Consider the following 27992-nt stretch of genomic DNA (forward strand, 5'->3'; position numbering starts at 1 on the left):
GGAAGGGGGGCGTGACCCGGATGGCGCGCGGCCTGACTGAGCCGGAGGCCCGCGCTCTGCCCGAGACAGACGGACCTGGGGCCAAGGGAGGTATACAGGCCATGGCCGCGGGGGCGCCTGCTCCGGTAAGAGCGGCCGGGGCCGGGCTGCCGAGGCCCGGCGCGAGGGAGGCGGAGCTCTCGGGGAGGGTCCGCGGCCTGCGGGACGTTCAGCTCCGGGCCTGGCCCAGAGGGTTCAGATCCAGACCGGGGAGGGACCTGGGAGAAGCCATCGAGGCCCCACCCTCTCGTTTTACAGAGAGAGAAACTGAGGCCCAGAGAGACAGAGTCTCCCCACCAACAGCACCGAGCTGACGCGGCATTTGAACCCAGGCCTCCCCAGCAAAGTGCCGCGGCCCGCGGGAGGCGGGGGGGGAGGGGGGAGAGGGAGTGGGAGCCCATCCCTTTGGGGTAAGGGAGAGAGGCTAGAGGTCGCCCCCGTATCCCAGGGGTAGAGGCCCTGCAGCCCGGGCCGAAGGGAGGGCAGGGATGGAGCTGGGGAGCGTCTGGTGCGGGTCAGGTGACTCCCCCGGAGCCTCCCTCCTCCTGTCAGAACTGGCATCTGTACAGCTCCTTCTTCGGGTTTGCAGAGCGCTTCACGGATGTGCCTGTGCCTCGTCAGGCCTCCGCTAGTGCTGCCACGCACTTGGGAGGAGAAGCTTCACTTACTGCCTGGGAACACGAGCCAGCGCCCAGGGTGCTCCTTGTTGGCCTCAGTGAAAGTCTTTAAAATATGCCTGGTGGGAATCCGTTTACAGCATATGCCATGTGTGAAAGGAATGAAAAAAAAGAAATGGAGTCTGGAATGGGGTCGTTTAAATGGGTAAAATAAAATTTAAAACGGGTCAGGTGAGTCCGTGTTTCTCATGCTTGTTTCCAGGTGCCTGTGACTTTTGATGATGTGACCATGTATTTCACGGAGCAGGAGTGGAGGAGCCTGGAGGAGTGGCAGAAGGAGCTTTACAAGCATGTGGTGAAGACCAATTATGAAACCTTGGTCTCATTGGGTAAGATATTGTTATAGGGGATTTGGGGGGAAATATAGAATCAGATAGTGGAACAGGCCTCACCCAGAGCTTCCATCCACAGCCTGAAACAGGTTTCCTGAAACCCAGCTCCAAATTATTCTTTTCATATCATTCACATCACTTTTTAGAAAAAGTTTTATTGATGCCTTTTGTTTTTTAAGTTAGTTACTTGACAGAATCCACCCCACCCCTATTGAACGATTTCTTTTTACAAATAGAACTATTAAGCAAAACAACCAAAAAGTAATTGTTTACAGTGTATTTACATTCTGCTCCTATATTTCCCATCTCTCTGCAGAGAAGGGGAAAATGTATTTCTTTGTTACATCTATCTGAGTTTGGTTGTATTTTGGTGGTGTTTTCATTTGTGTTATTGTGATCATGTGTGTTATTCTCCTAGTTATACTTCATTCTGCTTTATTTTCCGCATTTCTCTGAATTCATCATATTTTTCATTCCAGGTGGTATATTCCATTACTTTCATGTGTGATGGTTTATCAGCTATTCTCTAATTGATGTACACCTATTTTTTCCAGTTTTTTGCTGCAACAAAAAGTGCTGCTACAAATATTTTGGCATATGTGTGATACAGGTTTTCTTTTTACTGGTTTGGACTTTAATAAGTGGATGAATGGAATTTTGATAATAAGTTTAATTCAAAAAATGCTTTTATGAGAAGCTTTGTGAGTATCTCTTAATATAAGCCAGAAGAAGGAACTTCAGGTGGTCATCTAGAACTTAGATCCACCACTGACAGGAGTTCTCAGAAACTCAGTTCTGATTGATGCTCCCCACAAGATTACCTTTTATAAGGGTGCTCGGACCTTAATGAGTGGATAGAAGACAATATTATTCAGTTCAGTTCATTTACTAAGCACCTACTATGTGCTAGGTGCCAGGAATGTGAAAATAAAAATGAAACAGTAACATGATAGCAGCCATAATTATTTAGTTGAGATGAATCACCTAGAAATTGAGGGGTTTATTCGCTTTATGTACTCAGACTTTCATGTTAGTCTAGCCTGACACTGCTACATCAGGTCTATGAAATGTCCTATACAGCTAATAATCTTTTCTATATTTGTCACTAGTGCCTGTGGGCCTCAGCCTAGCTGATGGTAGTCTCCCCCAGGATTGAAATAGCAAGTGTTATTCTCAGTTACCTCACTATCATCTGCTTCATTTCAGTCTCCCAGGTATCTAATAAATACCTGCTAACAATGAATGATACCTCAAATTTTCCTGCCTGCTGTATGTCATGTGGTTTTCTTTTTACAATTTTGATTCCACTATCTTGCCAAGACTGGTTTTGCATAATAGGTCATGAAAAAATCTTTTCTGAACAAACCCAACAAGAATTCCAGAGACTCTTCCTACCTGCCTCTATGCCAGAGAGTGTCATTATCTCATCAATCCATCGATTAGAAATTTTTCTTTCTGTGCCTGCTCTGTGAAAGTTACTTAAAGTTCTGGGAAGACTAAATAGATGCATAAGAAACCATGCCTGTTTGCCCTCAAGGAGCTTGTTCTTTGTTGAGATCTAAAAGATAAACAGGACTTAAAATATGGAATTATAAATAGTGATACAAGAGATCTTTTTTTTTAAGTTCAGTATAGCAATCTAATATGTCAGGAGGCAATGTGTGATTAATTGCCAAACATGCTATAAAAGTTCGGAGGAAGAAGAAATCACTGAGGTCTGGAATGAGGTTGTAAAGGCTTCACAGAGAATTGTAGTCAAGATATTTTCAAAACAAAGGTTTAAATGAAAGTTACCTAATAAAGAGGATGTGAAGTGAGTAATTGCTGGTAGATTTAACAGTGTAATGTTTATTAGCGACCTTCATGGAAGCTGTTTTTGCAGAGTTATTTGGATAAAAACTAGGTTTGAGTAGGTTGAGATGGAAAACTGAATCACCACAACTTCTGCAGATTCCCCATCTCATATTCAGCACCATCCAGCATTTGAAGCCTAAGCCAGATCTTTTTCACCTGTGACTTGGACCTTACCACCTACGTAGAGATTATTTGAAGGTCCTTTTTATTCAGCTGATGGTTATAAGTGCCCACTATGTGCTGGGTACTCTGTAGTAGATGCTAGGCATACAGTGACAAAAACTAAAAGCTGCCTAATCTCAAGAAACCTGCCTTCTATCGGGGGAAACAACATGTACATGGAAAAGTGTATACAAAATAATTTCCAAAGTGAAGGCATTAGCATTTAGGTGATATCAAAAGAGGCTTCTTATAGGTGATGATCATACTAGAGCTTCTCTTTGAAGGCCATAGGAATCCTAGGAGGTGGAGATAAGGAAGGGAGCAGCATACAGACAGGAGATGCAAGGTAATGTACAAGCAATAGCAAGCTGTCTTCTTGATCTAGAATTTAGACTGAGTAAAAGAAAATAGTGTCTGATGACCCTAAAAAGGTAGGCTGGGGACAGATGGTAAAGGGCTTGAAAAGCCAGAGGAGTTTGTATTTGATTGTATGGGCAAGAGAGAGTCACAAGAGTTCCTGAGCTGGGGAGTAGCATGGTCAGACATGTCTGTGCTTTAGGGTAGCCACGGAGAAGATAGATTAAAGAGGGGAAAGACAGGCTAGGAAACAGATCAGGGTGGCTATTGCCATCTTGTAAGAGTCAATGAAGATCTGAATTAGGGTAATGGCAGTATGAGTGGAGATACATAATATATTGTAGGGCTATAATCAACAGGCCTTGGCAAGGTATTGGGTATAATGGATGAGGGAAGGAGAAAAGACAAGGATGACTCCGGTTTTGTAAACCTGAGTGACTGAAAGTCTTGAGGGGGGGAAAGAAAATGAATTTTTGGTTTAGACATGGTGACTTTGAGATACTTACAGGACATCCAGAAGGAGATGTCCAAAAGGCAGTTGGTATTATAGGACTAAGAGGGGTGCAGAATCAAAAAAGTTTGGAGACCACTGGTGTAAGAAGAAAAGAAGGCCCAGGACAGAACTATGCGGTAGGCACTCACAGAAGCCACAGAATAATGATCCAGCATAGAAGACTGAGAAGGAACAGCCATCGTACACATAGAATAAGGGGAGAGCAGTGTCAAGAAACCGAAAGGGGAAAGGAAGGAAGCAAAGGATGATCAGTAGTGTCAAATGCCACAGAGAGATCAAAGAGGATGATACCTGAGAAGGGGCCACCAAATTTGGCAGGTAAAAGGTCACTGGTAACTTTGGACAGAGCACTGTATAAGGGGAAGAGGTAATGGAACAAGGAGACCTAGGTTCTAATGCTACCTCCAGTGCTCACCCAGCTGTTTGAAATGGGCAATGACTTCATCTCTGTGAGCCTCAATTTCCTCCTCTTTCAAATGAGAATAACAATACTTATTATTACCTGCCTTAAGGAAAATGTTTTACAAATGTTATGGTGCCATGCAAATATGATGCACTGGTCCATCTCATCACAGCAACCATTTGTTCTTGCAAACTAATCAGTGTTGGATTTTTTTAAAAGTGGGTTCAAAGTCCACTGAAACTCTTTGTTTAGAAGATTTTTAAACAGGTTAGAAAAGTCTGTGTCTAAGTTAAGTATGAAGATATGAGAGTTCACATTTTCAACACAAAAGCTTAGTTTTTAAGTGTCTTCATTTAAATCATTCAGCTCTCCTAAGGACATGGTCCATCCATTTGCTGTGGGTAGTAATAGAAACTGTTCCCAAGAAAGCTATAGGAAATGTTTCTTCTAAAGTCAGTTGCTTTCAAAACCCTGTGGTTTATGCCTTATTTCTTGATAGCCCAGAATATCTTCAGTCCACTCAAATGGTTCTCAAGGAATTCTCAAGAGAAAAATAATTTTATTTGCTTTTATTAAGTGATTATAAATCATGTAGTGATATTTTGAGGATAGGAAATGGGGAGATATGAAACAAATCATGGGTAGCTTAGAACCAAATATGTTAAGCCTAACTCTCTTGGAGTGTGAACAGTTGTATTCTGCTTTATAGCACTCAAGGGCCCATGTATTTTTGCATATGTGATGCTATAATTTGTGCATCTAATAGAAATTTTTTAAAAATAAACTTAATTCCTTCTTTGTGACCTCTGTGTAGGCTGTGCCTTTCCCAAGCCAGACCTGATCACCTGGATTGAACAGGGGGAAGAGCCATTCATCAGAGGTCAAGGAAACTTAGGGACAAAAGATCTGGCAATTGGCCCCAGAACTGATGAACATCTTGACTTGAAGCATACCGAGACACAGCTGCTTTGTGGTGAGTGAGAAAAGATGAGAACAATGAAACCAGAAAAGTATGTTCAGGTTTTCTTAGCTGGAAAACTCAAATCTTCCTTTAATGCTGAACTGAGCTGGAGTTTGGTGTCTGGACAAGATGGGCTCCAAAAGAGTGGTAAAAAGACTAACTCTTCAGGGCTCAGTACCCAAAACAAACTTCACTGTCATGTGGGGGACTTAACTTAAACACAGAGATGAGTTCTCCTCTATTTTTTCTGCATGATCAGGATTCCTGAAGTTCTGAATTTTAAAAAAGACAAAACCTTTCGTGAGTCAGGAAGTCCCATGTGCAGGATCATGAGGGGAGATGTTTCATTTTTGGCTATTGATTTCCAATGAGTAATAAGCCAGGGATGCTATCAATGTTAAGGTCTGAAGTTTTGTCCCAGGATAAGGAAAAGGAAGGTTTAAGGGGTTCCTGCTTATCTCTATGGCTTGGGGAGGAGAAAAACTTAATGAGATTCCTTCCGTCTCTTTTACTGAAATAAAAGACACCTGAGGGACAGCTAGGTGGCACAGTGGATAGAGAACCAGCCCTGGAGTCAGGAGGACTTGAGTTCAAATTCAACCTCAGACACATGATACTCAACTAGCTGTGTGACCCTGGGCAAGTCACTTAACCCCAATTGCCTCACAAACACACACAAAAAAACCCCACCTGCAATAAAATAGTCTAGAAATCCTAAAATATGGTCAAGATTATATGTCTCATGGGAGGCGAGATTGAGCCCTTATCTGACTTCCTTTCTTAGAGGTAGTTCTACTGAATATGAGAGGTCAGGGAGAATGTGGCTAAGTGGTCCCCCTCCTGGTGTTTCTCTTCCCATGAGGTTTAGAGAGGCAACAAAACCACTTAGGCAGCTAGGTGGCACAGTAGATAGATCACTGAGCCTAGAGTCAGGAAGACCTGGGTTCAAATTCTGCCCCAGACACTTATTAGCTGTGTGACCCTGAGCAAGTAATTTAACCTCTATTTATTTCAGTTTCTTCATCCATAAAATGGGAATAATAATAGTTACCCACCTCCTAGGATTGTTGTGAAGATCAAAAGAGATATTTGTAAAGCCCTTAGCACAGTGCCTGGAATATGGTAGATGCCATAGAACTGTTAGCTATTATTACTATTATCATTGTCACCTACAAGTTGTGTGACTTTAAGTAATTCAGCTCTCTCTGAGTTTGTTTACTCACTTGTAAAATGAGGATGAAAACATTTGCATTACATGCAAAGCACTTTATATTCATTACTTCACAGGGTTATTGTAAAGGTCAAATAAGATAATGTATTTAAAGTGTTTTGTAACCATAAGATGTCATTTACATATTAGTTAACACAGATTAATTGTAAGGAAAGTGAATAAAAACTTTAAAATGATAACATAGCATTTTATTATTTTTTTATTATCATAAACATTGACTAAGCCTGTTTGCCCATCAGAGATTGCAGGAAAATCAAAGTTTCTGAGGAATTCCCCTGTGCTCATTTTATAAGTTTCCACTTCTACCTCCTGGAGATTTATCATTTCTCCAGCATTGCATCTTCCTGGAAACTTTCTTGAATATGATGCTGAAATTCAGAGAGTGATGATGATCCTGAGTCTCTCTCAAAGACCTCTGTGAGTCATTCCACAGATTGGAAAAAGATGTTCGAAGTTCTCCCAAAGCATTTCCCCTCCACACCTGACTGGCTCCATTCAGGGGGGTTTTAATGTCACGTGCCATGATGTACAAGGCCTTAGTATTTGTTACCTGTCATTCTGAAGTTTGCATCTTCAGTTTCAATCTAGTCCCAACAATCTAATTATATTCCATCACATTAAAAAGTGAATTCAGGGGAGGAGTGATTGCCTTTCTGGAAGCAAAACACAGGACAGGAACTGGATTTTCATTGCAGGAGTCTCTGTCTAACTGGGAGAAGGAAGGTGAATTCAGTTCAACAGATATTAATTAATGGTTTACATTTATGTAATACCGTTTAGGATTTTGTGTGCAGTGTGCCATTTGGCCCAGATGCAAGGATTATTATCCCAGTTTTGCACATGAGGCTCAGAGGAGTCACACAGCTGGTAAATGTCAGAGCTAGGGCCCAAAACCAGATTGTCTGATTCCAGATCCAGGGTTCCTTCCCATACAGCCTCCTGGCAGTGCTGGGCTCTACACTGAGCAGACTACAAAGGTAAATAAGACATGATCCCTGATGATGATAACAGCTATCATCATGTAAAGAAATGAGCACTGGCCTGAGTGCAAGAAAGATCTGGGTTCAAATCCTGCCACAAACACTTATTAGCTTCATGACTGTGAGCAAGCAATTTAACCTCTCTGAGCTTCAGTATCCCCATCTTTAAAGTGGGGACATCTATTTCCCAGGATTGTCATGGAGATCAAATAAGATAAAGCATGTGGAACACACTGAAAAACTTAGAATGCCATTATTGCAGTCGTGGGTTACCACCTACCCAAGTCATAAGGTCTGACTGGATCTATTTTTAATTCCAGGAGACTCTGAATCTTCAAATTCAAGACGTCAGGAAAGCTGTGGACGTGACTCTGAGAACCAGAGCTGGTATGAGCCCTCACCATTCCGCTGCAGTGAGTGCAGCAAGAGCTTCACTCACAAGGCTCAATTAACCAAACACTTCAGGATTCACAGACGAGAGAAACACTTCTGGTGCACACAGTGTGACAAGAACTTTGCTGGAAAATATGAATTACTTCGGCACCAGCTTCTGCACACTGGGGAGAGGCCCTTCCAGTGCCCCAAGTGTGACAGGAGCTTCCGCCAAAAGGGGCATCTTCTCCGGCACCAGCGCCTGCACACAGGGGAGAGGCCCTTCCAGTGCCCAGAGTGCGAGGAGTGCTTCAGGCTGAAAGCCGACATGAAGGCCCATCAGCGCCAGCACAGGGGGGATAAGCCATTCTCCTGCAGTGAATGTGGTAAGAGCTTCACCAAACATTGTTATCTCAATGAGCACATCAGATTGCACACGGGGGAGAGGCCCTTCCAGTGCCCAGAATGTGGCAAAAATTTTCGCATGAAAGCAGACATGAGAGTCCACCAGCGAAGACACATCAAGGCCAGGTCATTCTGCTGCAGTGAGTGCGATAAGGCATTCCCCAAGCAGTCTAAGCTCACAGCCCACATTAAGGTGCACACCAAGAAACAGCACTACAGGGCCCTGCTGTTTGGACTGATGGACCTTGACTGGGGTTGAGGCAGAACCGTAACATACAAGGTGTGATTATCAAGTACAGACTCAGAGTCAGTGCCACAGTGGGAAGGGACTTAAAATGTTATCTAGTACAGCTCCTCTGCCACATTCTTAGATTGAACTAGAATCACATCCCAATAACTTCAAACCATTGGTTGTACTTCTGTGTGGAGCAAGCAGTTGCTTGGTACCCTGTGCGCATAGCATCCCTCCAGTTGTTCTGAGTAAAGTCTGGCCAATAATTTGAATGACCAAACTGGACCAAGCTGTCTTTGTTCAAAAATAAGGTAAAACTAAGAAGTAAGGATGCTGGTGTTCTCATGGGGCTCATGACCTTATCACCTCTCTGTTGGTAAAATATTTTCACTCTTTGTAAAAGCCTAGAAAGTTAGGCCCTGAAAGACTGAGAGACAACCCTGAATAAACTTAAGTAAGGAATAAACAGTCAGTATGATGGGGATGGAAATCATTCCCCTACCTTTCTCAAACATGAGTGGGTGAAGCTGGACACCCTGAATGAAGATCCTATTATGGTCCCAATTTCATCCTATTGTAGTTGAGGAACTCGGTGGGGTTGTTTCTTTGATGTAGTTTTCTACTGACACAATAATAAATGGAGCCTCTCTTAATCTGAGAGTTCATCAGTTGGTGTGGAGATTCATCTGACTGCAGTGAGCCCATGCAGTCTCCCCAACTTGTGCAGAGCTCTCTAGTGAGGGGGGATACCGTGGAAATAGACATAGTCCCTGCTGGCTCAGTCAATGAATAAGGTTCCTCAAATATAGTAACTATAGGAAGACCACAGATGAATGTAGGCAAAGATGTCTTGGTAGTTCCCGTGAGTTCTGAAGACACCAGCTAACATTGTCGAAATCTACCGGAAAAGCCTGCATGGAGGATTTTGAGCTGGGTTGGGTAGGTATGTGAGAGGCATCTGAGGCGGAGGAAGTGGACTGCGGAAACCCATCAAGACTAGCTTTAGCTGAAGAAAAATGACTGGGAGTCCTAGTAAGGTTTTCGTAGTAGGAGGAGGGCATTGAAACTGAGGCTCAGGAGATTAAATTTGATGTAATACAGAGGCATTGTGATTTATCAGATAAAGTACTTTGGATGTCTGAGGGTTTAAATCTGCCCTCTCACATTTATTAGTTCTGGAAGCATGAACGTGTTATTTAACTTGGAACATGTTTCCTCTTGTATAAAATGTAGAGAAAACCTATAGACAGACCTCACAGTTTCTGTGAACTCAAACTAAATGCTGCCTGTAAAGCACTTTATAACCTTAAAGCACTATACAGTTGGCAAAGGCCAAGTAATTACTTTTGGAAACTTGTCTAAATTCTCTGCTGTGCATTTTTTGCCTGGTGACCCTTATTTAGGGCATCATCCCAACTAATGGTTTCAAACTCCCAACAAATAGGAATCTTTGAGATTCCAGAATGAGAAATAATGATTCCTGGGAATTTTTCAGGGATCCATGAAATCATGAGTTATTCTGTATTTTTTATAACATTTTATTTATGCGTTTGTAAATAATAATGAGTGACTATAATAAACAGTGAATCATTTTTCCATGATAGTGTTTTACTAAAAGTTTTAGGGGGTATTTTGTTTAAAGCATGGTAATAAAAAACTATAGTAATAACAAACCTATAAGTTTGTTATTACCATAAACCAATATATTGTGATGTTGATTTAAAACCTATCTGGCAACAGACTGACTAATTTCCTTTATCTTTCTTAAAACACTCATTTTTTATTAGCATCATGGGTATCTTTAAAAATTATTTAATGAATAAGAAATATTTAGTGGTATTAGTAGCCCTTCATAACGTGGTCCCCTCCTACCTTTCCAGCTTTCTTACACCTTATTCCCTGACAAGTACTCTTCAGTCTAGTGGCTCTCACCTCCTTGCTTGCTCACCTCTCACCTCTCTTGGCTCCAAGTGCTTCGTCAGGCTATCCCCCATATCTAAAATACTCTCCCTCATCTCTGCTCACTGGCTTCCTTGAAATCCCAAAAAGACAGTCCCTTGCCCTCAAGGAGTTCTCAATCTAATGAAGGAAAAAACAAGCAAACAGATATGTACGAACAACCCATACACAGGATGTAAGGGAAATAATTAGGAGAGGCAAGGTGTTAGAATTAAGAGGGGAAAGGCAGAGATTGGGGAGGGAAAGCATTTCAGGCATGGGGATCATCTCAAGGAGCTGGGACTGGGCAACAGTACAATTACCTAGTTTCAGAACTGGTTCAGGACACAAAGTAGCATTCATTTTATGTCAGCCTGAAGAAGAGAAAAGTCAGTGGGAATATGATACCTATCGGCAAGTTTGCGGAAGAAGAATTAGATTTATTTTTCTACTTGGCACCAGAGGGCAGACCTAGGAGCAATGACTGGAAGTTGCAAAGGGAAATTAAGGCTTGAAATGAGGAAAAAGCGTCCTAACAATTGGAGGCACCCACATGTAGAATGGACTGCTGTGGGGAGTGGTAATCCCCTTACAGGATTTTTGATCAAAGGCTGGATGAATACTTCAAGGCATATCGTGCTAGTGAATTTTTTTAGATAAAGGTTGGACCAAATGGCACCTGAAGTAATTTCCGACTCTGATTCTGTGAGGATTGTCTTGTTTTGTTTTGACATTATATTGGAGGCAACTGGAAACTTAGGAAGAATACTGAGAAGGGGATCTACATGATCAGTCTGTGGAATAATAGCCATGTGGAGGATGGAAGAGACTAGAAGCAGAGAAACCAATTAGGAGGCTTTTATAACAGTCTAGGAAAGAGCTGACAATATCCTAGGGAAGGGCTGTGCAAATGGAGAAAAGTGGGGCAGATAAGGAGTGTAGCGGAGTTCTCAATAAACAAGACTTAGCAATCAGCTGGATCTAGGAGCATGAGGGAAAAGGAAGAGTCAAAGAGGACTCCAAGGCTTCGAACTTGAAGAACCTGAAAAACAGAAAAGATGGTGGTGCCTTCAACAGAAATAGGAAGAGTTGGGGGAAGGATTCGGTTGAGAGAAATTCAATGAAATAATTCCTTTTTAGATATGCTGGATATAAGATGTCTGTGGGACATCAAAGTGAAGTTAACAGGTAACAGAATCTGTTTGGAAAGACATTTGGTAGCCACCAGAAAATACTCCCGACTACAGTTCCTGACAAATGGGCATGCAGCATTTGCCCAAACACTCCCAAGTGGGAACCTACTGCCTAGCAAGGTAGCCCAGTCCACTTTAGGATACTCCTAATTATTAGGAAGCTTTTCTTTATTCCAAGCCTCAGTTATTCCCAGGCCTGTTTTCTAGGGGCCAAGCAGAAGTCCCATTTCCATATGAGGGCCCTTCAAATAAGAAGAAAACTTAAATCACACACACCCCACCCCCCACTCCCTGCCAAGCTCCAGTCTGCTCTTGTCCGGGTTGACATGGAGCAGTAATGCCTGCCCAGGTTCAGTCGTTCTGCCAGTTTTGAAGCCGAGGAACAAGGCTCTTCCCAAGTCCCGTTTCCTTTCATTGAGTTGCATGGCAATAACACAAAGCCCTAGACCGTCCTGGGGATCCTCTTCCAGCAAGTCTCCGGTTGGTCAGTGTCTTTTTTTTTTTTTAATGTGCTGCCCAGACCTGAAAACCAGACGCTTGTAAATGTTTTCTCTCGAATTTTAAACCCTGCTTGCCCCGGCCAGCAGTGGGTTAGGGCTGCAAGGAAAGGGGGAGGGCTGCGAGGGACGGGGAGAGGACCCCAGGAAGCTGGGAGAAAACCGGAAAGTTGCGGTCACCGAGTGGCTGAAAAAGAACGTGCCTCGAGGACGGCGCGGCCCGGAGTCTGGGCGCGAGCCGCCCCTGCCTCGCCGGGAGACGGGACCGCCTGCTCCTCCCACAGGAGGGAGAGAGGGAGGTGACAGCGGGAGGGGAGACTGAGAAGCCCAGGCACGAGGGGCGGGGCCGAGAGAAGCCGGGGCTGGAGGGAGGCGGTCCCTCTCCCGCCCGCCGGCGGTGCTGTGGGGGCGGAGCTTGGGAGAAGGGGCTGCTTCTCCTCGCGGCCGGCTGGGCGCGTCTCCGATGCAGCTCGTGGCCCAGCGCGCGGTGCCCCTGACAGCTGGGCCGAGCTCCGTGCTCCCGGCGGGAGGAGACCAAGAGGCCATGGCCCCGGGGGCGCCTGTTCCGGTAAGAGCGGCCGAGGCAGGGCCGCAGAGGCCCGGGGCGAGGGAGGCGGAGCTCCCGGGGAGGGTCCGCGGCCTGCGGAAGGGACAGCTGCCGGCCTTAGAGTTCGGCACCTGGGGATGCAGATCCCGAGCTGGAAGGGACCTGGGAGTAGCCATTGAGGCCTCCCCCGTCGTTTTACAGAGGAGGAAACTGAGGCCCAGAGAGAGGGAGTCATCCAGCTAACTACACAGAGCTGACGCGGGATTTGAACCCAGGCCCCCCTGACCCCGACCTAGTGCCCCATCCTTTGCCCCAACAGGCCTCCTAGTCCTGGGCTCCGGGGTGGGAGGACAGATCTTGGGGGCGGGGGAGGGGAGACCCTAACAGGGTCGAGGGAGAGGCTGAACACTTGCAGTTACACAGTCAGTCGACAGGCATTTATTAAGCGCCTACTGTGTGCCAGGCACGGTGCTACTAAGCTCTGGGGATAGAAAGGCCCTCAAGAAGCTCAGTCTAACTGGGGAAAACAACCCGAAAACAACTGCGGACAAATCAGCCACATAGAGAATGAACAGAAGAAATTCAGAAGATGCTAGACTTCGTAGGGGTTGAGAAAGGCTTTGTGTAGACAGAGGGATCTAAGTCGGGCTCAGAGGAAGCCTGGAGGCAGGGATGAGGAAGGAGAGCATCCCAGGTATGGGGCACCTCGGAGAAAATGCCGGAGCTGAGAGACACAGAGTGTGGTAAGGGGAACACCTGGCAGACCAGAGTCCGGATCAGCTGAGACGTAAAAAGACAGCAAAGAGGGGAAGGCGCCACATTTAAAAGGGCTTTAAAAGCCAGGCAAAAGAGCCTGTATTTTGTTTTATCCTGGAGGTAATAGAGAGTTTCTGAAGCTTCTTGAGCAGGGGAGTTACATGGTCAGAACTGAGCTAAGAGGACTATCAGACTGGAGTGGAGAGAGACTTTTGGCCTGCAGACCCACCATCAGGTTACTTCAGTAGTTCTGGCGGGAGGTGGTAAGGACCAGTACCATAACTGTGGCAGCATCAGAGGAGAAAGGGGGTCATGTATACAATCTGCTAGGAAGGTAAAATAAACAGTCCTTGAGGACAGATGGGATTTAGGGATGAGAGAGAATGAAATGTCAATGATGACACCAGGTTGTAAGCACAGGTGACTGGGAGGGTGGTGGTACCCTGCACAGTAATAGGGAAGCTAAGAAGAAGGGAGCATTTGGGAGGAAAGAGAATGAGTTCAGTTTTGGACATGTTGAGTTTAAGATGTCTTAGGGATGGCCAGTCCAGGTTGTCCAATAGGCATTTGGAGTTGTGAAACTGGAGGTCAGGAGAGGAGTTTAAACTGGATAAGTAGATCTGGAAATCATCTACATAAAGATGGTAATGAAATGTTTGGGAGCTGATGAGATCAACAAGTGAAATAGTGTAGATAGAGAAGAGAAGAGAATCAAGGACAGAGCTTGGGAGACACCCATGGTTAGAGGGTGGGACCTGGATCAAGACGCAGCAAAGGAGACTGAGGAGTAGTCAGGTCAAGTGGGAAGAGAACCGAGATAGCAGTATCAGGAAAATCTAGAGAAACTGTCAAGGAGAAGATGGTGATGGACAGCATCAAAAGCTACAGAGAGGTCAAGAAGGATGAGAATTGAGAAAAATTTGGCACTTAAGAAACTGGTAACTTTGGAGAGACCAGTCTTAGTTGAATGACGAGGACAAAAGCCAGGCACAAATTGTAGAAAGTTTATCCACTGAAGAGAGGCAAGATATTATAGGACAATAGCTAAGTCAAAGATTCCAGAGGTGACCATTTGCTGGAGAAGATAGGATGGGATGGGATCCGAAGTACATGTAGAGGGGACTGCCTTTGCAAGAAGAAAGGCCATCTCTTCACGTGACAAAGAGGTGAAGGACATGGCATCTTAGTGAGATGAGATGAGGAGAGAAGACGCTCTCAGAAAATGGCCTTTTTTCAGCTTCTCAGCTGAGAGGGTAGGGAGAGAAGGATCTATGGGAAGTTGGAGGAGAGACTGCAAGTGAGAGTCCATAACTTTGGGGAAAGGGAAAGAGATGAGAGATCACCATTTCTGTGCTCCTGGGACAGAGGCTCAGCAGCTCCAGGGTTTGGGGATTCAGAGCAGGGATGGAGCTGGAGATCATTACCATCTGCCAGAGAAGTCAGGTGATTTTCCTGAGGTTATCCCCCTGCGGTTTACCTCCACAAGCCTTTCACAGAGCACATCAACTTTGCTTAGCCATTCAGTGTCCAAATTGTTGCTACCACACACTTGGGAAGAAAAGCCTTCCAATCTGGGAAGATGAGCACCCAGGGTTTCTCCTTTTTAGCTGTGACAAAAATATTTAAAATATACCTGATGGGAATCAGTTTATAGCATCTATGTTATGTGAAAGAAATGAAATAGAAAAAGATATTTTCTGAATTGGTGATGCAAAGTAAAAGTATGACTCATGCTTGTGGTTCCAGGTAGCTGTGACATTTGATGACGTGACCGTGTATTTCACGGAGCAGGAGTGGGGAACCCTGGAGGAGTGGCAGAAGGAGCTTTACAAGCATGTCATGAAGACCAATTATGAGAACTTGTTCTCCCTGGGTAAGATGTTTTCATCAGGAACTTTGAGGGTGTCTTATAGAATCATGTACTGGAATAGGCCTCCAAAGATCGTCCAGCTCTTCCATCCACAGCCTGGAAGTTGTTCTGGAAACCTCATCCTGATTGATGCTTCCCACAATTGCACTTTATTTAAATGTTTTATTATACCTTTTGTTTTTAATGGCAGTAATTTCCCAGGATTGGTACCGCCTTCCCTTGGAACAAATGAAAACAGTTAAGCAAAACAAATCAACACAATGACTTCATATACAGTGTATGTAACATTCTGCTCCCTTGGTCTTCTCCTTATTTACCAAGTAGAAGGAAATGCATTGTGTCACCTGTTCCTTTGGATCACGATTGAACATTGCAATTAACCTGAATTCTATGTCTTTTTAATGTTGTTTTAATTTACATAATTGTCATTTTATATGTTGTTTTCCTACTTCTTTCTACCATTTCTACAAGTTTTCCAATGTTTCTTTGAATCCCTCCATCTATTCCTTATTTTTTATGGAGTTTTTAATTTGTTCACCTGTTCACCAATTAATGGGTGCCTGTCTTGTTTCCAGTTCTGTGTTAACACAGAATTGGTGCTCCAGCTATTTTAGTATATATGGAATAAATTTCACATTTTATAGCTTTTGTAAAAATCTTTGGACTTTAATGACTGGATGGATAGATAATATTATTCAACACAATAAACATTAGAAGGATAAGATGCAATGCAAAAAGGAAAGAGTCAGCTTTAATAGCAGCCATCATTATTTAGTTTAAATGAATCACCTAGAATTGGAAAAGTTTCTTAGTGAATAATGAACAGCCTGTCCCTACACAGGCTGTTATGCTAGTTCAACCTGGCCTCTCTGTCACTTCAGATCTATAAAGTGTCCTTTACACCCTATAGCCTCTTTTTTTTTCCAGTAATGTTTACTGAACCTGGCTGATATCAATCTCTGCCAGCCAAGGAGTCTCAGGTCCTATTGCAAATCATCTCACTGCTTCTCATTTCAGGGTTCCCAAAATATCTCCTAACAAAAAAATGGCAACTCAAATTTTCTAGCCTGTCATGTATCTTTTAGTTTTCCCTTCTAACATCTTTAGTGCATAACTCCCTCAACTTTTCCCCAATGTGTCCAACAAGAATTCCATATATCCCTTGTGTCTGTCTGCCTATTGCAGCAGCATGGAGGAACATTAACACCACTAGTCAATCGGTTGATTAATGCTTGTTTCATGCCTACTGTGAAAGGCACTTGATTAAGTTCTATAGGGAATACATAGCAGTATAAGATACGATAAATATTTGTCCTCAAGGGAGTTGTGTTCTGTTTAGGGAGATCACGAACAGGATATAAACATATGAAGACAAATGACAATATAAAAGACCAATGACAGTTCACTATAGTGATAAAATCCATGTCAGGAGACAGTACCTGATTAATTGTCAAATACATATTATAAGTGCAGCAAATGTACAGGGAAAGAAAAAATAATTGAGGTCCTGAGTACACTAGAAAGGGTACACACAGGAGGATAGTCAGATTTTTAAAAAATATATATATTTGATAAGCAGAAGTTGCAGAAAGGCCAAAGAGGATATAAAATGAATAGTAGCTGATAATTTGAGCCAAAAGATATTTCCTGGCAACTAAATTACTGACTATGGAGGAGCTCGAAAAACAAAAATAATTATAATGGATATTGTTCAATCACTATACACAAAAGGTGTGAAGAACTTAACTCACAGACAGCTTAGAGCCAGATAGGTTGGGCATCACTCTAGGAACCTAATGCCAGGGTACAGTCAGTCATTCTGCTTTATAGCACCATAAAGTCCTCATTTGTTATACATGTTCCCAAAACTTGTGGTTCTAGGGATCATAAGAAAAATAAACTTAATTGCTGTTTTGTGGCCTTTGTCCAGGCTATGCCATTCCCAAACCAGACTTGATAACCCAGATTGAACAAGGGGAAGAGCCATTCATCAGAGATGGGGGACACTTGAACACAAGAGAACTGACCATTGGTTCCAAGGCTGATGAGCATCCTGACATGAAGAGCACACAGGAGCAGCTGTTTTCTGGTGAGTGAGAAAAGGTGAAAGCAGTGAAACTGAGGAGGACACATTCTGATTCTCCTCCTTCTGGGACTTAAATCGTCCTTTCATGTCCATCTGAGCTGGGGTTTGATGTCAGGGCAGGACTGGTCTTCAAGAGAGCAGGTGAAGAGATCAGCTGGTCAGCGCTCCAGACCTGAAATAACTTCACTGTCATGTGTGTCATACATAGACAGAGGCTCTGTCCTGTTTTTCTTATGATTGAGAAACCCCAGATTCTGGAGTCTGAGAAGGAAAAGCAAATCTGTAAAAAGGACAATCAAATGTTAGCCTCATATCATATGCTGTTAGCTTCATTATTGATTTTCTAGTTGCTTAGAGCTTAACTTCCTTTTAGTGATCTTTTTCATTTATATTGTCATTGTGTTTATTCTTTTAGTTCTGCTTATTCAACTCTGCATCAATAGATAAAAATCTTCTCTTTTCCCTAAATTCCTCATAATCAACATTTCTTAAATTCAGTATAATTCTAATACATTCATATACTATAGGGGTTTTTTTTAGCCATTCCCCAGTTTATGGGCACCCACTTTATTTCCAGTTTTTTGCTGCCCCAAAAAGTGCTAATGTAAATATTAGTCTCACACACACACACAACCACATACCAAATCTAGCATACCAAAGAGGAATTTCATATATCTTTCCTACACACCTATATCAAATGACTAATATTTGATATTCATTTGATAATCATTCCTACTTTGTGAAGGACACTTGAAATTCTAAAGATATATAGTAGTGTGTATGACCAGAAGTATTTATCACTATAAATGACACAGTACTTTTCAAAGAACTTGTCTATTTAGGGATACCTAAAATGTAAACAAGCAGGACATAAATATTTGAAAATGCAAATAACAGTTGACGATATCAATATAAAGACAGATCAGGAGGCAATACAATGATTACTTGACAAACATGTATATTCAGTAATAAGTGCTGTAAATGTACAGGTGTGGTAGACAGCACTGTTGTCTAGAGTGGACTCTGGAAAGGCTTCACAGAGGAATCAGGAAGTTTTCAAAAGCAGAGTTGAGCACAAAAGTTGCAGAAAGTCCAAAGATGATATGAAATGAATGATAGCTGACAATAGCCAGAAAATTTTTGATCACCTTCATGGTAACAGTTTTGGGAAAACATAAGCTCCTTGTGTGCAGGGATTGTTTCATTCATTGTATTTGTATCTGTATACCTGTCACATAGTAAACATTTAATAAATCCCTATTGATGTAATTAGAATAGAAACTAGATTTGAAGAGATTAAGATGATAATCTGAACCATGGCAATCTTTGCTTATCAGATTCCCCATGTCTACTATTGCCTTCCAGTACTGGAAGCCTAACTCAGGGGCCAAATAATTTTTTCCGCTTACGGTTCATACTTTACAACTTACCTTCATAAACTGTCTAGGAACAACTTGGTGTAGTAGAAACTGGGCAGTACCTAGAGCAGAAAGAATTAGGAAACCCAGGTTTGAATGGCAGCTCCATTATAGACGGTATGGACCTTGAACAAATCAAAATTACAGCATGTTGAAGAGCCTGTTTCATTATCTTTAAAATGGGGCTAATGACTGAGATGCCAATTTCACAAGGTTGTGGTAAATAGAATGTTTTTAAAATCTTAAAGCACCATATAAATATGAATGGGGCGTTGTGGGGGGCAGGGAATGCTGTTTCTTCATTCTGAACAGCACAGTCCCAATCCCATTGAACCAAGGGGCAATGGAAACTGCCACTAAGAACACTGTTGGGAACATTTCAGCTGAGGTCAGTTAGTTTCAAAGCATAGCGATTTGAAGCTTTGTTTTGTGACAGCCCAGCATATCTTGAATCCCCTCAAGTCAGTATCTAGGAATTCTTAAAACAAAAACAATTTTGGTTGACTTTATGAAATCAACAACATAAACTGCACAGTCCTTTTAGAAGTTTGGGCAATGTGGAGAAATCAAACCGCTCATTGGTACCTACGAGTCAAATGAGTTAGATGTCCCTCTGCTACAGGGTGAGCAGTTGTATTCTGCTTTATAGCACCTGAACCCCAGATTTTTGTGTATGTGTTCCTATACCTTGTACCTCTAATGTAAGCTGAAGGAAAAGAAACTTAATTGCTTCTTTGTGGCCTCTGTCCAGGCTGTGCCATCCCCAGGCCAGATTCGATAACCCAGATTGAACAAGAAGAGTCCCTCATCAGCCGTCAAGGGAACTTGGAAACTGGAGAATTTGCAGTCTGCACCAGTGGTAATGAACATCTTGACTGGAGGAGTACAGAGGTGCAGCTGTTTTGGGGTGAGTTAGAAGGGGCAAAAGGAGTGAAACTGAGGATGGCATGTTCTGATTCTCCTCCTTCTTAGACTCAATAAGTCTTCCTTTCATGATAGGCTGAGCTGGAGTTCAATATGAGGGGAAGACTAAACTTCAAAAGATTCCATAAAGAAACCACGTAGTGAGGGCTACAGACCTAAAACAACACCACTGGGCACTGACCTTCACTTAAATACACCTAGATGAGCTCTCTTCTGTTTTTCTTATCACGATTGGGAAATCTGAACTCCTGAATTCTGAGAAGTACAATGAAACCTGTCATTGGTTGAGGAGGCCAATGTTCAGCATCATGAGAAAAGATGTCACTTCATTTTTTGCTGTTGCTTTCCAATAGATAAATAAAGCAGCAACTCTATAGGGGATAAGATTTAAGATTCTGCCCCTAGATGAGGAAAGGTTGGCTTCCTAGTTAGCTCTGTAAGTTAGGAGAGACAAGGCACAGGTTTTGTTTTGGGGTTTTTTACTTGTTAAATTAATGAGATTTCTACCATCTTTTTAGTCATCTGAAATAAGCATACTTGAAATAAAAAACAAGATAAAACTCCTAAGATAGGACTAATTGTAGGCATTCCAGAACAAAAAGATTGTACTCTTATCTGATTTTCTTTCCCAAGAGTAGGTTCGCCATTTCCAGTAACCAAAGTTTTCTGCTTGGAAACATTTGTCCCAACATGAGTAAAAATTTGGAGAAAGAGCAATCTCAACAGACCTTGACTTGGAGCAGCTTTGAATCTGGGCAGGGAGGGAGAAGGTAGGGAGTTAGTTCTTCCTGATTTTTCTCTTCTCATGACTGTTAGGCTGCCCAGCCTGGTGGAAAGAGAATTGCACCTGGGAGGACCAGGGTGACACTGCCTGTCCGCTTCCCCCTTTTGTCATCTGTGTGACCCTGGGCAACTCAATTAGTCTCTCTGAACTTCAGTTTCTCATCTATAAATAAGAATGATGTTTTGATCCCACACAAAGTATTATGTATACAATATCTCGCAGGATTATTACAAACATCAAATAAGGTATATATATATATATATATATATATACACACACATATATATACATATACATATATATATATAAATGTACCATGTAAAGTACATGTCAATTATTACAAAGTGTGTGGAAGGAACTTTACTGTTGTCCATTCATAAACACTCTCCATGTCTTCATGTCTTCCTTCAGGGAGAGGAATCTGTGGATTCACACATTTGAGGTTTGATGTTACAAGACATGTGTCAGAACCTTATGTCCTTTGGGTCATGTCTCACCTGGTTATGTGCATCCAGTTTAAACCTTGTCTAAGCAGTATGATTATATTTGGTTGTTAATGAAGAAATGAATTTAAGGAAAGAATAGTAGCTTCACTTGGGAATGAAATTTGAGGGAGCAGGGCAGGGAATTTCAGTACAGGCCAAGTCAGAGTCTAACTTTGGTAGGACATGGAGAGGTAAATTCAAGAAACATTTAAAATGTCCTACGTTAATACAGAGCTTTGTAGTTACAGAAGACTGTGCAACATGCCATTTGATTCACACAGCAACCTTGGCCTTAATCCAGCTGAAGTTTAGAGTAGTCACGTCGTTCATACGTGGAAGAGCTGGAATTCAAACTCAGGTCATCAGATACCAAATTCAGTGCACTTTCCATTATGCCATGTTATCCTGAGTCCTGGGATCAATGCTGGGAGAGATGGAAAGATAAATAAGACATGGTCCTAGGATTGTTCCTAGATCTAACTATGACTATGTCTCCTTAGCCTTTTCCCCTCCTGAATCTATTCTCGTCCCTCATCATGAGCTCCAATCCCTCCACCCCTCTGCACTTTCTCAGACTATTACTCCTTTTTTGACTCCACTTTCCTCTCTTCAGTCTCCACTCTATAGTTAACCATTCAACTCCACACTGTCCTATAGAATCCCTCAAGCCCTTTACCTGTTGACACACCACAACTTTAAATTGTTTCATCATGTTGCTCTTCAATTGCTCCTCATGTGCTCCTGAAGGAAGTCACAGAACCATGATAACCTGGGCTACCACAGAGTTCTAGCCTCAACTGGGCCCTCACTGCAGAAAGGAAATCCTTTTACTCCATTCAAAGTGTTTCCCTCTTCTCCAAACTTTCTGTTCATATTAAATCTCCCATACTCCCTCCTAACCCCACCATCTCACCCAAGCACCTTACCTCTTACTTTACTGAAGAAATTAAGACCATAATCTCCCTCTTCTCCCCTTCTCTTTCTCTCCAAGCCCCTTGATAACATCCTCCAATCTCTTTTCCTTGATTCTATTTTTTTTTATAATGAGATGGTCCTTCTAACCAATGTGACCATTTTTCCATCCCCTCCTATCTTCTCCAGCAAACTACCCCTGCTCTCATCTATTCTCATACTTTCTAATACAAACTTTTCCCCTATCTACTGTTCCTCCCCTACTGCCTCCAAACATGTCCAAGTCTCCTCAGTCATCAAAAAACCTTCACTGGACCTTACGGTTTCCTCCTATGTCCCTCCTTTTTTCCCAGCCAAACTCCTATGGGAAAAGTGTCTATACTTGTTACCTCTTCTTCCTCTCTTCTCACTCCTCACCCCTTTGCAATCTGGCTTTTCACTTCACTGCTCTTGCTAAAATTACCAATGATCTCCTCACTTCCAGTTTCAAATGGGCTTTTTTTTTCAGTCCTCATCCTGCTCTTCATCTCTGCAGTATTTAACACTATTGACCACTCTCTCTTCCTGGATACTCTTTGTTGTTTGGGTGTTTGAGACACTATTCTCTCCTACTTCTATGTAGTTATCATCCATAAAATGTGGGTATATCCCAAGGCTTTATCCTGTGCCCTCTTCTCTCCACACTTTTTGTCTTTGTGACTTTATCAGTTTCCATGTGTTTAATTATCCCTATGCAGATGTCTCCAAGATCTAGCTACCCAGCCCGTTTCTTTCCTGAGCTCTACAAATTGCCTATTGAACGTTTCAGACTGGATTCCCATGGATATCTCAAACCCAAAATGTCCAAAACAGAACTCATTATCTTCCCTCTCCACCTCCCTTCTTTCAGACTTGTTTTTGTTTTTTGCTGAGGGTACCACCATTCTTGAGTCTCCCAGGTTCATAACCTCAGTGTTACCCTCAAATTCTCAGTCTCCATCACCCATATATTTGACTAGTTGCCAAATCTTACAGTTTCTACCCCATAACATCTCTTCCCTCATGTACCATTCTCATTACTTACATACCTACACCCTTAATTCAGGCCTACTCACCTCTTACTGATATCAATTCAGTAGCCTCATAACTGCCTCAGGACCATTCCACCTCCAGTCCAGCCTCCATATATAGCTGCCAAAGGAATGTTCCATGAGCTCAGATATTAAACTTCTCTGGTTTTAAAGCTCTTCATAGCCTAACACTAACCTCTCTTTCCAGGTTCCTTGTGCCTTCCTCCTTTTCCCTCATTCTGCAGTCTAGCCAAATTGACCTTTTCACCAAGCTGCACACAAAACTCCATCTGCATTCTCCAGGCCTTTGCACTAGCTGCCTTCCATCCCTGGAATATACCTCTGCCTCCTAGAATCCCTCATTTCCTTCAAAACTTTTCTGAAACACCACTGTCTACACAAAGCCTTTCTGGATCCCTTCCCCCCCTCCCTAACTATTTTTGTTTTTAACTGCCTTGTATTTATTCTGTGTTTATCCTGAATACTTTTAACTATATGCTTGTCTCTCCCCACAGAATTTAATCCCCTTTATAAAGAGTACAGACTAATTCATTTTTTTATTGGTATCCCCTAAGCCTGACACATAGTAGGTGCTTAATAAATACTTGTTGCTTAATTGATTGTAGTAGGTTCATAGATTTAAAGTTTCAAGAGACCTCACACCATCAAATCCAGCCCCTTTATTTTACAGATGAGGCAAAGCCAACGTCATTCAGAAGTAAATGCTGATTGATTGATGTACCCAGGGTCCCATAGGTAGAAAGCACCAGAGCCAAGATTTAAACTGGGTCCCTGGTCCCTCAAAGTCCCTTGGATCTTCTGTAGAGCAGCCATGAGTTCCTGACTAGATCTTTGTTTTTAATTCCAGGGAATTCTGGACCTTCAGGTTCAAGACAACAGGAAAGCCATGGATATGATCTTCAAAACCAGAACTGGTCTGGGCCCTTACCATTCCGCTGTAATGCTTGCAGCAGAGGCTTCACCCACAAGTCTCAGCTAGCCAATCACATTAGAGTTCATAGGCCGAGAAAACACTTCCAGTGCACTGAGTGTGAAAAGAACTTTGCCCAAAAGTCCCGCCTGCTCAGGCACCAGCGCCTCCACACAGGAGAGAGACCCTTCCAGTGCCCGGAGTGTGACAAGAGCTTCCACCAGAAGGGCCATCTGCTCAAGCACCTGCCCCTGCACACGGGGGAAAGGCCTTTCCAGTGCCCGGAGTGTGACAAGAGCTTCCGAGTAAAGGGAGACATGAAGGCCCACCAGCGCCGGCATAGGGAAGAAAAGCCGTTTTCCTGCAGTGAATGTGGTAAGGGCTTCACCACGCATCATTATCTCACTGATCACATCAGAATACACACAGGTGAAAGGCCCTTCCAGTGCCCAGAGTGTGGCAAGAGTTTTCGAATGAAAGCAGACATGAGAGTCCACCAGCGAAGACACAGCAAGACCAGGTCATTCTGCTGCATTGAGTGTGATAGAGCATTCCCCAACCAGTCTGAACTCACAGACCACATTAAAGGGCACACCAAGAAACGGCACTACAAGGGCCTGCTCTATGGACTGACGGACCTTGATTGGAGTTAAAAGAAAACCTCAGCATACAAGGGGTAGATATGGCAAAGTGTCATTGTGAAAGGCAAAGAACATGATCTAGACCAAATTCTACTATCTTCTTGGTCATTCAACTTCTGCTGGAATATCTCTAGTAACAGGGACCTCACTACCTCATGAGGCAGGCCATTCCATCCTGGTATAGCTTTCATTGTTGAGAAGTATCTCCTTAGCTTGAACCAGAATCAGGCTCTCTATAACTTCCACTTCTTGGTCATGGGTCTCCTCTTTGACCAAGCAGAAGGTTATCCTATCTACATCACAACTGTTCAGTACAATCTAGCCAATAAAGTGAGTGATGAAATTGGCTAATGCTGGGTTCTGCTTGTTTGTTTTTTCAAAAACAAACAATAACTAATAACTAATGATGTGTGTCTTATATAGCTCATAAGCTGGCTCTAAAGAGGTTACCAAGATGTCACAAATACTATCTATCCATTGCTGAAACCCCCTATTGTTTTTTCATTACTCTCTACAAGCCAAAGAATTTCTCCTGAAAACCTGACACTCAATCTCTTCATAAACTTAAATATGAAATTATCAGGCTGACAAAAATGGAAATCTTTCTCCTGCTATTCCCAAGCCTGAATAGATGGTGCTGGTGATCATCTGGAGAACCTGAAAGAACCTGTAGAATGTAGACCTGAATGAATCCAATTGCTGTTGAGGCACCGAGTGGTGGGATGGTTTTCCTGCAGTGGTTTTTTACTGACAATAAATAGAGCATCTCTGAATCTGAGCACGTCTTTCAGGTGTGTAACATCTCCCCCAATTTGACGTAGTGTCTGTACTAGATAGACAGTGAGGGAAGATGTGATTGAAATAGAAGAAGTGGTGCTGCCCTAATTCTGAAAAAGATTCCTCACCTATGGTATATAAAGGGACATAGAAATCCCAGGGGGAGGTAGGCAAGCACACCTGAGCAATTACTGTTGATGTAAAAGCTTTGAGAATACCCTGTAAAAGAGTAGGGGAACCCCTGGTTGAAATATACCCAGAAAGGCTTCATGAAGGATTTTGAGCTGAGTTTGAAAGAAATTAGGAGACATTTCTGGCAGGGAAGTGTCCTGGGGAAATCTGGCAAGACCAAATTTGTTTGGCTGGAGAAAAGTGACTGTGGGGATTTTATTGAGAAGTGAGATTTTTGCAGCAGCAGACACGGAAACTCAGGATTAGGGGCTTAGGTTTGAGAGAGGCATTGTGATGTGGTGGGGGAAAAAAAACAGGATTGGAGTAGAAGAGGCATAAAGCTGGATTACTCCCCTGAAATGTATCAGCTTTGTGACTATGAACGTGCTTACTCTTCACTTCTGCTTCCTCAATTTAACTCTATCAACTGGAGATAACAATACCTATAGAATTACTTCCCTGGATTATTTTCAGGTTCAAACTAGATAATACCTGTAAAACATTTTGCAGCCTTCAACAGCACTAGATAAATGTCAGCTGTTATAAAGAAGAGAAGCCTACAGACACTCGTGGAATCACGTTCTATTCCTTGCTTCTTCACCCTGGCTTCCCTCTTGTCCCAGGGCCCTTAAGTAAAAAGGACCACAACATTCTAACTTCCCCTAAGTCCTTAAAAAGAAAAGAAATTGTCAGAGCCTGAGGTGCCCCTGCTCAAACGATTATGTAATCAAAGCAATCATAATTCATTCAGATAATGTTTACTGAGCATCTTCTGTGAATTTGAAACTACGATGCACTCAGTGCACATCTCCAATTAACAGTAATGGACGAGACTTTGTCCACCAGTCAAGACTGTCTCTGCCTTAAATCTTGCCACACTGCAGTCCTCTCAAAATTCAGTTGCAAGATTATTGCTTCTTCAGCACTGTCTTACTGCATTATTCCCTTGACTGGAAGCTTCAGTAATTTCCTTTTGCCCTTCTCATGAGATACAGGCCCAGCCCACCTTTCAGAGTTTGCCATGACCTGGCTTGCTGCATACTCCTAAGACTCCTATTCTGGATCCTCCTCCTGCTCTGCTGCTTTGCTCACTCCTGCGTCTAGGACAGTATTTGAAGGAAGTCTCAAAATCATATTAACTAGACCCAAGACAAACTCAAGCTAGCTCCAGTTGGATCCCAACTGATGCTCAGCATTCATTTAGTTTGTTCTCTTTTCACTCCCCATCATATTTCTTTCTTACATTTTTTACAAAACTAAACATTCTTTACACTTTGGGAATATCCCTCATATTCAGCAGCTGACCTCTTTTCCTGCTTAGCCAGGGAGCCCAAAGCCATCTGGCAAAATCTCCAACCCTCCTTTGCTTCCAAACATTTCCGTACCTATACCTTCCTTTCCACCCTAAAATAGATGTGTCTACATCTCCATCACCACTCCACAAGAAGCATTTCTTAAGCAGCCACTAAGTACCTCAGTGGAAAAAGTAACCCTCTTCCTTTGAAGGGCTCCAGACTCCTACATCCTTGATTTAACAGACATCCAACCTCAGGAGGACAATTTATCCCTTCAAACTCGAGTCAATAGGATGAAGACTCCCCCACTCTCTCTACTTCCAGGACTAGGAGAAGGTAGTGCCATGTTTTTTTGCATTATTACTGCCACTTATCAATAATTGCTATGCCCAATATCCCTTTATGACCTGTAGATATTAATTTGAACCACCCAATTTCCCCGTTACCTACCTCTAAGTCACTCTCTTAAGTGATTTTAGGACCTGGTTCAATCAACAAGCATCTATTGAGCCCCTGCCTTGTGTCAGACATTGAACTAAGTTGGGGATCCACAATGAGAAAGTCTCTATCTTCAAAGCCCCCTCCTAACTTTGCAGTCTTCTTCCTACCCGACATATACTCTTCAGTCCCATGATGTTGCTCTCCTGAACAAGATGCTCCATCTCTCAGCTCTGGGCATTTTCTCTGGCTGTCCTCCATGCCTGGAACTTTCCTTCCTCTCCTCCAATCCAACTACTGATCTCCTTGACTTCCTTTAAGTCCCAACTAAAATCCCTTATACTGGAAGCCTTCCCTATTCTCTCTAAAGTTTAGTGCCTTCCATCTGTTAATTATTGCCTATTTATCCAGCATATAGCTTGCTTTGCATATATATGTTCTTATGTTGTTTTCTGCGTTAGACTGTAAGCTCCTTGAAGGCAGGGACTGTCTTTTGCCTTTTTTGTATCTTGGGTGCTTAATACAGTTCCCAGCTCACAACAAGTGCTTAATAAATGTTTGTGGATCAATTGATTAAAGGTGTTTACATTCTTTTTTAACTTTTTAAAATTTGAATTTAATATCCAAAAGAAACATTTCCATATACAAAGTAGAACAGAAAAAGATTATATGCAAAATTGTGAATCTCTTATGCATAAGTTGCTTTTTAAGAATATATAATAAATTCGACATTTTTTCAAAGCTGTCCTATTTGTGTTTCC

The 27992-nt window shown here is 42.6% G+C and overlaps 1 protein-coding gene across 1 annotated transcript; it reads left to right on the top strand.

The window, feature by feature from the left end:
* LOC110197530 (uncharacterized) lies at positions 1-27972 on the top strand. Its single transcript, XM_078151690.1, has 11 exons — positions 1-125; positions 919-1045; positions 5153-5311; positions 7831-8541; positions 12121-12130; positions 12235-12446; positions 12504-12715; positions 15197-15323; positions 17251-17409; positions 19576-19731; positions 23847-27972. Exons 1-11 carry the CDS (start codon positions 21-23, stop codon positions 24560-24562), a joined length of 2694 nt encoding a protein of 897 aa, XP_078007816.1. The 5' UTR covers positions 1-20; the 3' UTR covers positions 24563-27972.
* The last annotated feature ends 20 nt before the right edge of the window (positions 27973-27992 follow it).

This window comes from Phascolarctos cinereus, unplaced genomic scaffold (genome assembly GCF_003287225.1).
Source record: "Phascolarctos cinereus isolate Bilbo 61053 unplaced genomic scaffold, phaCin_HiC Scaffold_4;HRSCAF=312, whole genome shotgun sequence".
Lineage (NCBI taxonomy): Eukaryota > Metazoa > Chordata > Mammalia > Diprotodontia > Phascolarctidae > Phascolarctos > Phascolarctos cinereus.

Bases quoted from the DNA above. Each gene is read 5' to 3' on its own strand.
- LOC110197530 (XM_078151690.1), top strand. From the start codon at position 21: ATGGCGCGCGGCCTGACTGAGCCGGAGGCCCGCGCTCTGCCCGAGACA. The intron at 15,324-17,250 runs GTAAGATGTTTT...GCCTTTGTCCAG, and splicing joins TGAGAACTTGTTCTCCCTGG to GCTATGCCATTCCCAAACCA. The intron at 17,410-19,575 runs GTGAGTGAGAAA...GCCTCTGTCCAG, and splicing joins ACAGGAGCAGCTGTTTTCTG to GCTGTGCCATCCCCAGGCCA.